Source organism: Battus philenor, unplaced genomic scaffold (genome assembly GCF_028537555.1).
Source record: "Battus philenor isolate CCGP_79_NKW_IND1 unplaced genomic scaffold, ilBatPhil1.0.hap1 SCAF_12, whole genome shotgun sequence".
NCBI lineage: Eukaryota > Metazoa > Arthropoda > Insecta > Lepidoptera > Papilionidae > Battus > Battus philenor.
Genome location: NW_027181674.1, coordinates 12,208,029 through 12,220,491, shown reverse-complemented (window position 1 = coordinate 12,220,491; position 12,463 = coordinate 12,208,029). Strand labels below are relative to the sequence as shown.

The window sequence follows — 12,463 nt, the reverse complement described above, 5'->3', positions numbered from 1 at the left end:
GTTTTAATATTCGATTTTTGTAAATAGTTTTTTTGTTTTTATATACACATCCTCCTATTACCGATGTTTTTATAAACAAAATTGATTACCAATACAGCCCTATTTTTTCAGTAAACATTATATGGAAATTCAAACTTCATATATTTTGACTCTATTGTAGACATGTGTCATTGAAGTGAAAATACAATACAAAGTTAAAAATAAATATGTATATATGTTTATGCTTGACAATGAGTAAATTTTACGATATCTTTAATTATATGAAAGCCTTATTATTTAACTTACATTATACCTAATATTAATATGAGCTTCTGTCTTATCCTCGTTATTGATGATAATTTCAAAATTTATATGTACACAGGTTCCTATATCCTACATTAGTACAGACAAAATTGTTAACTAATACGTAAAGCCTATTTTATTTAAATAAGCACATTATGTACAAATTCAAAAAGCTTATATTTTAGATCTACTTAGTTCATGACGGGTCTATATCATCCAAGAGCATTCTGTGTCCTAACAGTGCACTAACATTATAAAATATAATTAAAAATATTAACGAATCCTATATTTTACATACGCTCTACTGTTATTCATAGAACAAAAACTTTTATTCATGACTTAATTATATATTTTATTACTATATATTTTCATCTGTGAGTTATTCAGCAGCTGAATTTTGACGATATAAACTCAAACCGATAGACAGGGAGAAGAAAACGCACAAAAAAATTGCAAAACCTTACAAGTAGCTTTAAATAATACACAACATATTTAAAAAGGTATTTTTATGCGGTGAATAGGGACTGAAAACTTTTCGATTTTTTCACTAGTGACTATCAGACAAATTAAAAAAAACAACTCTTAGTAAACTCAAAACTCTTAAACATAAACAAAAACAGTTGATATAAATCGACGACTATCTTATTAGGAAAAAAAACCAACTCTGAACACGCTATTTAATGTAATGAAATATGTACTGAAAAAATCTAAAAAGAAATATGTCTGCACAAAACCAGCAGTGATTTTGAGCGTTTAATCAATAGATTCTAATGTTTATTTAGTAGTATTTTTAATAACTTTGAATGGTTCGTAAAAAAAAAGTCACGTTTATTAAAATAACCACAAATCAAATGTTGAGATAAATGTTTACATGTGCATGCAATCCGAACTATGTTTATGTCATTAAGTGAATGTTAAGTAATCTATTATTCTATGAATGTATTATCTAACTTACATACTAACTTATACTAATATAAACTACTGTTTTATACTTGTTATTGATGATAGTTTCATAGTTTATATACAAAGTTCCTATCTCCTACATTAGTATAGACAAAATTATAACTAATACAGATAGCCTATTTTACTTTAGCAAGCAAATTATATCCACAAAATTCTACAACTTTTCGGATTTGTCACTAGCGCAGATTACACGAATAAAAAAACTAAATTGAAGGAACCTACTTTTTTTGTTATTGAAAATTTCGTGGATTATGTTCCACTTGGAATAAAATTTTTATACACGGCACAAATAACGCGCAATGACTTTGAATGTATATATATTCTAATCCAATAGTTTTATTAAATTTTTTCAAGTATTTTTATAATTTTTATTTGGTTTATTTTTAATGTAATTATCTTAGTGACATTTAAGTTTGTTTGGCATCACGTAACTAGAAATCATAAATTCGGATATATGTTGGCCTAAAGTCAAAGCGTTGTCTTGTTATAGAAAGTGCTTTTGATATATCCATCTGCTCGTGCGTAGGTAGTGATTACTGTAATTTTATTATTAAAAGGTTTATTTAAGTAATCCTTTATTAAGTTATTGTAGCCACCTTCATAATTTCACAGGTGGGCATCCATTTTTGCTAATATTACTGATAATACGAAATATACAACCGTTATAAACTTTTTTTGTATAACTACCGCCTAACTATTATTTTATAATACATACGAGTAACGTGCTGTTCAACCCTTATAAGATTTTCTTATCCTCTAAACACCTTATTGTACTTATTCCAATATAACTACACGCCTACATATTCATTGGTGGCTATTTAACGATTTCATATTTTTTATGTACACAAATTCCTATATCCTACGTTTGAATAGAAAAAAATATTATACTAATATGTATATGGCCATTTTTTAATAAGCACATAATACACTAAAAATTGCTTAAAAATCACAAAAACTTTAAGAGCGACTTAAATAGTTTTCGCAAATCAATAAAAACAGTATTTTTATGCGGTGAAAAATTAAAAAATAACTGCATAATAAAATCTCACGAACAAATTAATTCAAAACTTTTTAGATTCGTCACTGGTGCAGAAGAAACGAATTAAAAAAACTAAAAGGCTGATCAAACCTATTTTTTTCGTTATTGACAACTTCTTGAATTATATTCCATTTGGAATGAAATTTTTATGTATGGTATAAGAAATTGCACCAAGACTGAATCTATATTTTCATATTCAATAGTATTTTTAAACTTTTAATTTGATTTATTTTTTTAATTATTTTATAGACATTTAACAGGTCGTAAAAAAATACGTTTATTAAAAGCTAAGTGTATGTTAGGCATAACATAACTAGAAATCAGATGTTCGGATACAAGTTTGTCTAAAGTCAGATTTTTACCCGGAGGCAAACATACACCTGCTCGTTGTATAGGTAGTGAGTACGAAATTTTTCCTATCAATAGATTTATTTAACTAATCATTTAATCAATTATTGTAACCTCACTAATTTCATAGATTGGCATCAATTTTTGCTAGTATCAGTAAGTACAAAACAAATTAGTAAATTAGTAGAAATAGGTAATTTGAACAAGAAAAGAACAATTTTGTGACATAACCCGAAACATAATTAGAATTAATTCATATCTAAAAAGAACTTTTAACTAGAAAATAATTAATACAGTAATACCCCGCTTTACGCGTGGGATACGTTCCAAAAAAATCGCGTTAGCTGAAATTCCCGTAAAACGAGGTTTATGATTAAACATAGTCAAAAATTATTACAAAAAAAATACAAATCATTGTAATCAATCAATTTAATTCTAGGAACACTTTATGCAACACATACTCTTATTTTTTACGGATAAATACATCTATTGTCTTTTGGGTAACGTTTTGTTTACGTTCTTGTAAAATACGTTCATAACACCCAACACTGTTTTTAATTGTTTGACAGATGGTCAAGACACCATAGAGAAGTTAAAGACTACATTATATTTATATGCACTCTTTCGCGTAATTCGAGGCATTTGAGCGCGAAATTTGCAATTCACGTTATAGAGAAACCGCGTATAACGGGGTCGCGTAAAGCAGGGTATTACTGTAATTATATAATTTGATAATAATTTAATTTGATCAAGTGGCCAGGGTCCAATGGAACCGTAGACTATTACTTACGTCAAAGACTAACATATCACCGCCACGCGTCACGGCACGCGAGCATAAGTAACTCGATTTATATCTACCGCCTATCTATTGTCTAATATTAATACTAGTAACGTGCTGTTTAATCCTTATAAACTTATTTATTCTCTAAACGCCTTATTATACTTATTCCAATATAACTGTACAACTACATATTCAATGGTTCTGATTAACGATTTCATAGTTTTTATTTACACAAATTTCTATCACCTACATTTATCACTACAGATATCCTAATTAAATTATCTAATATTACGTCATTTTTATTCTATAAGTAAAGTGTATGTTACATTATATTTTATTCTCTAAATGCCTTATTATAATATATTATCCTATATAACTAAACAGTAGTTTTCATTAATTGCATTCTATTACATTTGTACATTTATTTTATTTAGTGTTTGTTAACGCAGACAATTTTATAGTGTTTATACAAGTTCACAATTACCTATACAGCCTATATTATTAGCACACATTATATACAATATTTCAAACTTCTTATTATAGGGGGACCGGAAAGTAACGTTGTTTCTAACGACATATTTTACTGAAAAACCGATTTTTGATTATTAGCTTTTATGGCTCGGGCATTAAAAATTTATATACTAGCTGGCAAAAGGTTGTTGATAACGAAGGTTAATATACTGTTGATTAGAAATAAAAACTTGTTAAAAATGCAGTCGTGTTAATTAAACTTAAGAAAGCGACATTAGTTTCCAGTACCATCTAATATTTTGCGTCTACTGGAGACGGCTTATGTTCTAGCAGTGGACAAACAATATATTGCTTAAAACAAAGAAATCCGTGTGTATCACGGCTTGTGCTTTATTGCGAAATTACAATACTTATACTTGATACATGTTTAAAATGTTTTAACTAATGTGATTAAAAAAAGTGGTCAATTTGAAAATTTAGCTTGATGGCCTCAATATTTATTTTAATAAATACGACTTTAAACATAACATATAGGCGTTTATGAAAGTTTTTTTTTGAATCATAACTAGGGAAAATTGTTTTAATGTTAAATAAAAAAAAAACTTAAATTTGGCTATTTTACGTAATTTTTTTACGCGTTATTTTTAAAATTCCTTCAGTGAGACTTATCAACATATACAAACAACCATTTGTTATAATCATATAAATAATATTCGGATGCTTCACGTCTTTATTTACGGTAGTTGTGTTGCCTTATAATGGAAAGCACTTTTGCATCAAAAAATCCCAATTTCGAGAAATATCTGAAATTGTAGTGTTTAGTAACTATAGAAAGTACTTTTGTATTGGATAAATGTTTGGATGACTACACTTGCTTGTTCGTAGGTAATGTCACACGAAATATATATATATTTAATTTTCTATTTGTATATTTGTGAAGCGTTCTCCATAGTTTTTAACGCAAAATTCATTTTAGATGGATGTGCATTCTTAATACACTACCTATTTGTGTCAGTAAGTAAATTTTACGTTATGTTTTATTATATGAAAGCCTTATTATTTAACTTACATAATACCGAATATGATTACAAACTACTATTTTACTCTCGTTTTTGATTATTATATTGTTTCAAAGTTTATATGTACAATATCTTATCACCTATATTAGTAAACACAAAATTGATAATTAGTACAGATGGCGTATTGAATTTCAGATAGCATCAGTTAGTTAAAGAATATTAATGAATCATCTAGTTCACGTGCGCTCTATTTTTATTCGTAAAACAAAAAAAAATAATACTTCTTGATTGTTTAGTACAGAAAATAAAATAATTATATTATTTATTTTCTGAAATTATTTTTAATCGCCTTCAAATTATACGGTTGTATTATTTAAAAGTAATATAACACAATATAAACAATTTTACATAGTGTTATAAAATCGTTCAGTTATTAACTTAATGCAATGTCTCTTTATGTCGATAAGTGTCTGTCAAGTTAAGTTTTGTTCTCTAAATGCCTTATTATTCATTTTATGTTATAACTAGTATTAATAAAAACTATTTATACTCTTGTTATTGATAGTTTCATAGTTTATGTAGTAAGTTCCTACTTTACTATAGATATAGTTAACAAATTCTTTACATATCCTATTTTTTATTAAAATCCGTATTATATACAAATTTAAACTTTGCATTACATAGAATCCGTATTTTTACATGTGCTATATTTTTGATCATAGAACAAAAAAATTCAACTATTCTTTATTATATATAATATACTTGATATATGTTTACACATTCAGAGTCAATATGAAAATTATACTTATTGGCCAAAATTATTTTCCACTTATTTTTATATTTCACAAAAATTATAGCTTTTATCTACGTAATTCTTATTATTATTTAAATACGACATACGCATAATATTTTTATATTGAGTGTTATAATGAAAATAAATATGTTTTGTTAACTTAATGTAATGACAAAATTTAAAAAACAAAAATCTTTAAATGAGATTAAATGTTTAGCAAAGACAATTGAATGGTACCATAGACTAACACTAACACAGTCGTAAAGTTATGTCAATGATATTACTTAGGAAATAAATTATATATTATTATGCAACTAATAAGCACCGTTGATTGTATTTTAGAGATCTGTCAAAGTCATTTAAAGGATCAGCGATATTAGCGAGCCTATCTGATTATGTTTTCTTACAGCTCTTTCACAGATTTGAAAGCTAGTAAGAAATATAATTAAAAATATAGTTTTAAAGTGAAATGTGAATAATTTTTCGTCGTTTCGTTGAGAGCAAATATGTACTAGTTTAATATTAGGAGCGCAGAATGAATCGTCTTAGTCATTTCAGCCGAAGGACATCCACGGCTGGACTAAAACCTGCCCCGTAGATTTTCACTAACACCTTAACAATGTCATCTGTCTTGTAGATTTACGTCTTACGCTTCGCTTGCCCGTCTGTCATAATTTTTGGCGTGAAATTACAATTTTACTGGCCAAAATAATTAGTATTCCTTATATTTGTCTATTTTTAATGACAACATTGCCGATCATCATGTATTGCTAATGGAATATTTTCACGGGAAGCAACATATTTCTGTATTCTATTATTACAAAACAATATTCATTATTAGATTGATACTTGGCTTAGTATGGAAAACACTTTTGTTCAAAACTCAAATTTGAGAATATATGTAGAACTACGTGAACATACAAGTATTAGAGCTGTTGGAATAAATATTACAAGAATAATGAATATGTTAAACCTTCTCCCCCTTCTCCATATTGAGTAGAACGATCATCGAGGCAATCTTTGGTAAAACCATGCAGTGGGCGTCTATCAGCTAATTTGATGATGTTGATGATATTAGCGTATCACATAATTGTATAAAAACTTAGAATAACGTAATTAATAAATGTCATAATATAAAATAATCATTGTATAAAAATTTTCTACATATACTATATTTTGAACAACATTATCTGTAAAATAATAAAAATTGAAATGTATAATTTGCTACTTATTAACCTATCTTCAACTGGAATGTTTATATATCAATGCCAGTAACACGGATATTTTTTGTTATATAATAGATAATATAGGTCACTTACAAACTAATTAGTTCTAGTTTTACCCATGTGTCCTCGGTGCAGCTGCACTTAAAATGCACTTAAGCAGTACAAGCTATTGCTTACAACAGCTTGACAAGCATCATGCCAATGGCCGCGCCGACGGTCAGGCCCACGCTGAGAAACGTTGCTATAACCGATGAAGCTTTCTCTCGTTCGTGTAGTTCCACAATTCTGGAAAGTTCCACACATCGTGTCTAGTTATTCTAATTTTTCGTTGTATTTTTTTGTAATATAATATATAACCGATTTGATGTTAATTAATGTATTATACATCCTATCTAAAAATCAATGACTTCATAAATAACCAAATAACGTCAAATCACTACATATTAAAATTAATTGTATTCTATTTGTCGCATTTCAATAGGAAAATTAAGGTTATATCATTTTAGAGTAGTCATTTTGTACAGAGTTTGGAAAGGTGTAAAAGCTTTTAAAGTTTTTGACTTTTAAATAGACTTTACATTCACCCATTTGCATCTATAACAATTCACCCCGTAGATACAAATCTTTTTTAAGCAGCTGCGAACAACGATGTTTAATCATCTGACATCGAGCTGTAGAGTATATAAAAACAGACGGTGCAAAAGTATTGTCATAATTTTAACTGGCAGCCATTTTGTTAGAATTTAAAAAAAGAGCTCTGTTGTTGGAAAAATCTTACACTTTCCAACCAAATGTCACAGTGACGTTTGACGCCATTTTTAAAAATTAAAGCACGTTCAAATTATGACATTACTTTTGCGCCACCTAATGGTTTTAAAATTAAAGGTGCATATAGTGTTTGTGTTACCAAAATACAACTTATATTTATACATAACTTATAAGTCTTTATTTTAGTATATGTGAAGTTTGTTTTCATGTCTTTTATGTGTGCAAAGTAAGTTGTACAGTATCTGTTGTATCATAATATTTTCTTAAAAAGCCAATTTAGGATTCATCTTCATCCACAGCTATAGACTAGTACACCGGAGATATATACTACTCGGTTCTGCAACGCTAACAATATAGTTTTCGCAATAGATTACTGGTATGGGAAAGCTTTCTCATTGTTTTGACAAAAAGGGTCCGGTATAACCCTTGCTTCCATAACTGAAAGGGAATCCCATTAAGGATTTCCCTAAAAGACAAAAAAATCGTGTAGATATTGTTTACACTATTTGAATTAGTATATATTAGGTTACCAATTACGTAATATTACAGAAATATATATTAAAATTATTATACTATTGGGATTAAATCAGATCAAATGATGTTAATTTATGTAGTTAAACATTAAAGCAATGTTAAGAAAAATCTGATATAAAACTTATCTGAATAAATAATAATAAAAATAAATAATATATATACATATATATACATATATATATATATATATATGTATATATATATATATATATATATCTATATATATATTTATATATAGATATATAAGTTAGCCATTATACAAATATGTATAGTCTTTAAATAAATAAGTAGTATCGCCTTGCCAATGCCAATTTGTTTCAAAACAATCACAGTAATCTGAGGTTATTACAAATAATTAAATGAAAGTACACGTGTTGATAAATACAGACTGTAACGACATAGATAAGGTCACGACGCGAACATCAATAAGTAAAGGAAACCAATTAAATTAATTGTTGATAACAATGTTTATAATACTTTTACACGGCGTTTTAGAATTTACATATAAAATACAACAATGTTATCTAAAAACATATATTGTGTGGTAGTGTAGTTGTTAGCGACTGATTGGGCGGCTGCTTAAAACCTTTTTTATATTTTTGTTTTTTTTTTATACTTTTTATATTTGACAACTTGTGTCGTTAAGCGTCCTACATGCGCTTTTGTTTCGGGCAATCTATTGTTACGCGTCAATGTAGTCTTACTTAGCTTTGTAAAATTTCTTTTACATTACCACCATCATTTGAAATTATTTAATCCGTTTATACAGTCCACACGCTCGCCAACAGTAGTGGTAAATTAGCGTGGCTTAAAGTCGTGGGTTCGATAATAAGTCTACAAAAATTATATGCCATTGTTTGCAAGAAAGCTAGTTTAGAATAAATCGGTCATGACCCAGGACATAAAATACAAAAGAAACCTGTTTGGAATGTTTCCTAATAAAAACTGCACAGATTTAAGATAAATTATTTAGATGCAATACTCCTTGCGGATTTACTACAGGATTCATCCCCGAAATAGAAACTCACTATAAATACCAGAAGGAAATAGGCGAGCCCGGATATTGAACTCGTGGATTTTTGCAATTTCCCGGATTAGGATCAGGAAATGTATACTTCCTGATCCTAATCCGGGAAATTGCAAAAAGGTATAAGCATGGAATGATTATTTACATTTTAATATATATATATATATACATATATATATATATATATATATAAGACAATTATTACATATCATCATAGTTAGTCCAATGCATTGAAGTCTGTTTCGCGTCCATTATTTTCTAGAAATGACACATAGTCACGTCCATTCTCCAGAGTGCCGAGTATTTTATATAAATCACGGTGATTGACTAGTGACGTTAATGAAGGAATTTACTCGTTACCTAAAGCATTATTACTATCATCGGCATAGGTATACCCCCCCCCCCCCACTTGGTGAACCGATGACATAATTAAGGTCACAAAGTCGCTGGGTAGCGCGAGACCGGTCATGTTTAAACATCATTACTTAACGCACAATCATTTAAAGCACCATTAAGTTACTGTTAAATAAGTTAGCATAAATGAGCCCAAGATAACAAAAAGCAATACCGGAACCGAACAGATCAGTTAAGAATCCCGAATAGTTCTCCCTACCATTAAAACAAATAAAAAGGTTTACCTGGTGGAATTGATCATGACAATGTTGGTGAGGTATCCATTGGTGAAGGCGAACACTATCATGATGGCTATGTACTGGTAGTCCCAAGGGAAGAGCACAGGCAAATGCTGTCGCGGCTGAGCGTTGCACAGCATCAGCACAGGCACGCCGATCACCCTCAGCATGCTCACTCCTGCTATCACCCACTGGTTCACCGGCTGCAGGAAAACTCTTGTTGAGATGGCAACTTTATAATTTTAGACACAGGACGTTCACTGCTAGAATATTACGATTTCGCGTTACCATTTTTTTTACTTCATTGAAACAGACGTGCACAACACTTATTGTTTATTTAAATATAATATGAAAGTAACAATATTTAGTGATTTATTTAATTATGCACATACACTTATTATATAAAATAAATTAATTGCTTAACAAACAAATCAATTCGATTTTTTATTTTATTTTAACGCATGTTGTGGGTGCCTGTTATTCAAATTGCAATTGGTCCTGTAATTTTAATTACTTTTTTTGTTTGTAAGCTAATTTTGTTGGCAATCCTTAAATAAAGTTAAAAGTAAAGAGTTAATTTTTTCAATCCTTCTGTTGTAATAACCGTAATATAATACTGAAATGTGTTCCTCCTTCTCTACCTCCACCGCTGTAATGGTATAGAAATCGGTGAAATGAACACTCACCCTTAACAGGAACCCGGCGACGAGCCTCCCAGAGTAATCGCCGCAGTTGAATATGAGGTAGTTAACGACGGGCACAAAGAATATATCTGGAAGGTAACAGAATACGATTTTCCTCCGTCAGTCTACTAAAAAGAACCACTATAGTGCAACCGAAACCGCCGTACCGCGCCTTAGGTATGCGCGCGGCAAGACGGGGGGGGATACTGGTCGCTCCATTTTCGCTGTGGCGCTTATGTTATGCTCTTCTTTCCCAGCCCTACATCACTTTCCTAAAATGCGGTACAGCGGTTTCGGTAGCACAATAATAAATCGCTTGGTAGCACTATAATAAATTCCTATTGACCTAGCTATTCATAACTTGCCTAGTTCTTTTATCAATGGAAATGTACGAACCGAGATAGTCTCTATCAATATAGACCTATCAGTTGTTTGCATTACATTTGCAATGTATTTAAGGAGTAAGATGATCTAATTCCTAAAGAAAATGTTTAGCAACAATTGATTTATTTATTCTCACTATTATCTACTTTGAGTCATTTATTATCTGTTGAGTATGTTACAGGAAGAATCATGCTGAGATCGCCTATAATATCATACTTTAACATAAAGTAACTTGGGTTCCAGACGCCCACAACAAAACTAGAGAAAACTAGTAATTAGTAAATTCATTCTCAAGCTCAACAATGACTTACAATTTTTTTGATTACTCAGAGACATTATACGGGAGTGTACAGTCACCCACAAAAGGGTTAAGAAAATGTATATAATGCTAATAATTGCTTCAGTGAATTTAGTCTTAATGATGAATTGTTACACGTACTCTCAATGCAAGTACATATACAAGCAGAATAGTAAATTTCTTAGTACTATTTATAGTGATATTGCTTTTCCGCCCATATTTACAAAGCCAAACTAACGAAAGTTGCCATTTATGCTATATATAGAAGTCGCTGGCTGCGAGTAAGGGAGGCCTATGCCTTGTAGTGAACGTCTATAGCAGTGTTTCCCAATATGGGGCCCACAGGTGGAGAATTTGACTGTTGAAGAGGCGCAATTAGAAATGCTAATATACATATATATAAAAATATTAAAATTATGCCCTATTATGTATTATAACAGAGGGGGGTGTAAGAATTTTAGAAAGGCTTAAGTGGGGCGTGATACAGAAAGGGTTGGGAAGCACTGGTCTATAGCCTAATGTCAAACTTTTTAAATTTTTTAAGTGTGGGTCGTATACGCCCCACGCGGCCTGAATGGAAAATCTTCAAAAATTGCCGTGGCACGAACCTCGTTAAGATATTATAGTGTGAAATGAAAGTACTTACTGTTCCAATCCGTCCCAGCAGTGACGGGATGGGATTCCACCAGTACTGTGACAGCTGGGTACACGGACATGCTTATCGCGAACACCGCGAATATGCTGAACGCGTACACCCATATCTTCTTCAGTATAACCAACATGGAAGCATCCCTGTGCCGATTCGTTGCCACGCCTCCTGAGCCTCTCAGTATGTGGTGCGTGAAGAAATCTATCTTGTACATCAGGATATAAGACACCAGGGAAGTTATCACCATGATGTCGGCTATCACGAAGTATATAAGCGCGCTGTGGAGGGGGGAGATCTTGAAAGCAAGCGATATGACCTGCGCTATGGCGGCTATGATCCCGCCAAGGGACTGGCCCGCGACCACTGCCGCCATGTACTCTTTAGAGAATCTGCTTGCGATGCCCACTAGCCCACCCGTGAACACTGCGCTTGCCGCTGAAAATATCATCACTAAGGTTTTTATAAGGTAACCATCTGTTTCAAAATTTTAAAAGCCAAATAAATAAAATATGTTATTCATATTGACATATATCTAAGATTAGTATCATGTGGATTTTTGGACACTC

At 30.6% G+C, this 12,463-nt stretch overlaps 1 protein-coding gene across 2 annotated transcripts in view; it reads right to left on the bottom strand.

Moving 5' to 3' along the window:
- The window catches only part of Ent1 (Equilibrative nucleoside transporter 1), a 466,176-nt gene that overhangs the window by 446,724 nt on the left and 6,989 nt on the right, over positions 1–12,463 (bottom strand). Inside the window, exons 4-7 of one of the 2 annotated variants that reach the window (XR_011109107.1) lie at positions 11,895–12,332; positions 10,570–10,655; positions 9,890–10,086; positions 7,039–7,207 (exon numbers count right to left, since the gene is read on the bottom strand). Coding sequence is in view for 1 of the 2 variants with exons in the window: in XM_068776451.1 (XP_068632552.1) it covers positions 7,096–7,207; positions 9,890–10,086; positions 10,570–10,655; positions 11,895–12,332 (833 nt within the window). In the remaining variant the exon portion in view is untranslated. Of the gene's footprint in view, positions 1–6,930; positions 7,208–9,889; positions 10,087–10,569; positions 10,656–11,894; positions 12,333–12,463 lie in introns of those variants that run through there. The other variant, XM_068776451.1, reaches the window with a different exon arrangement.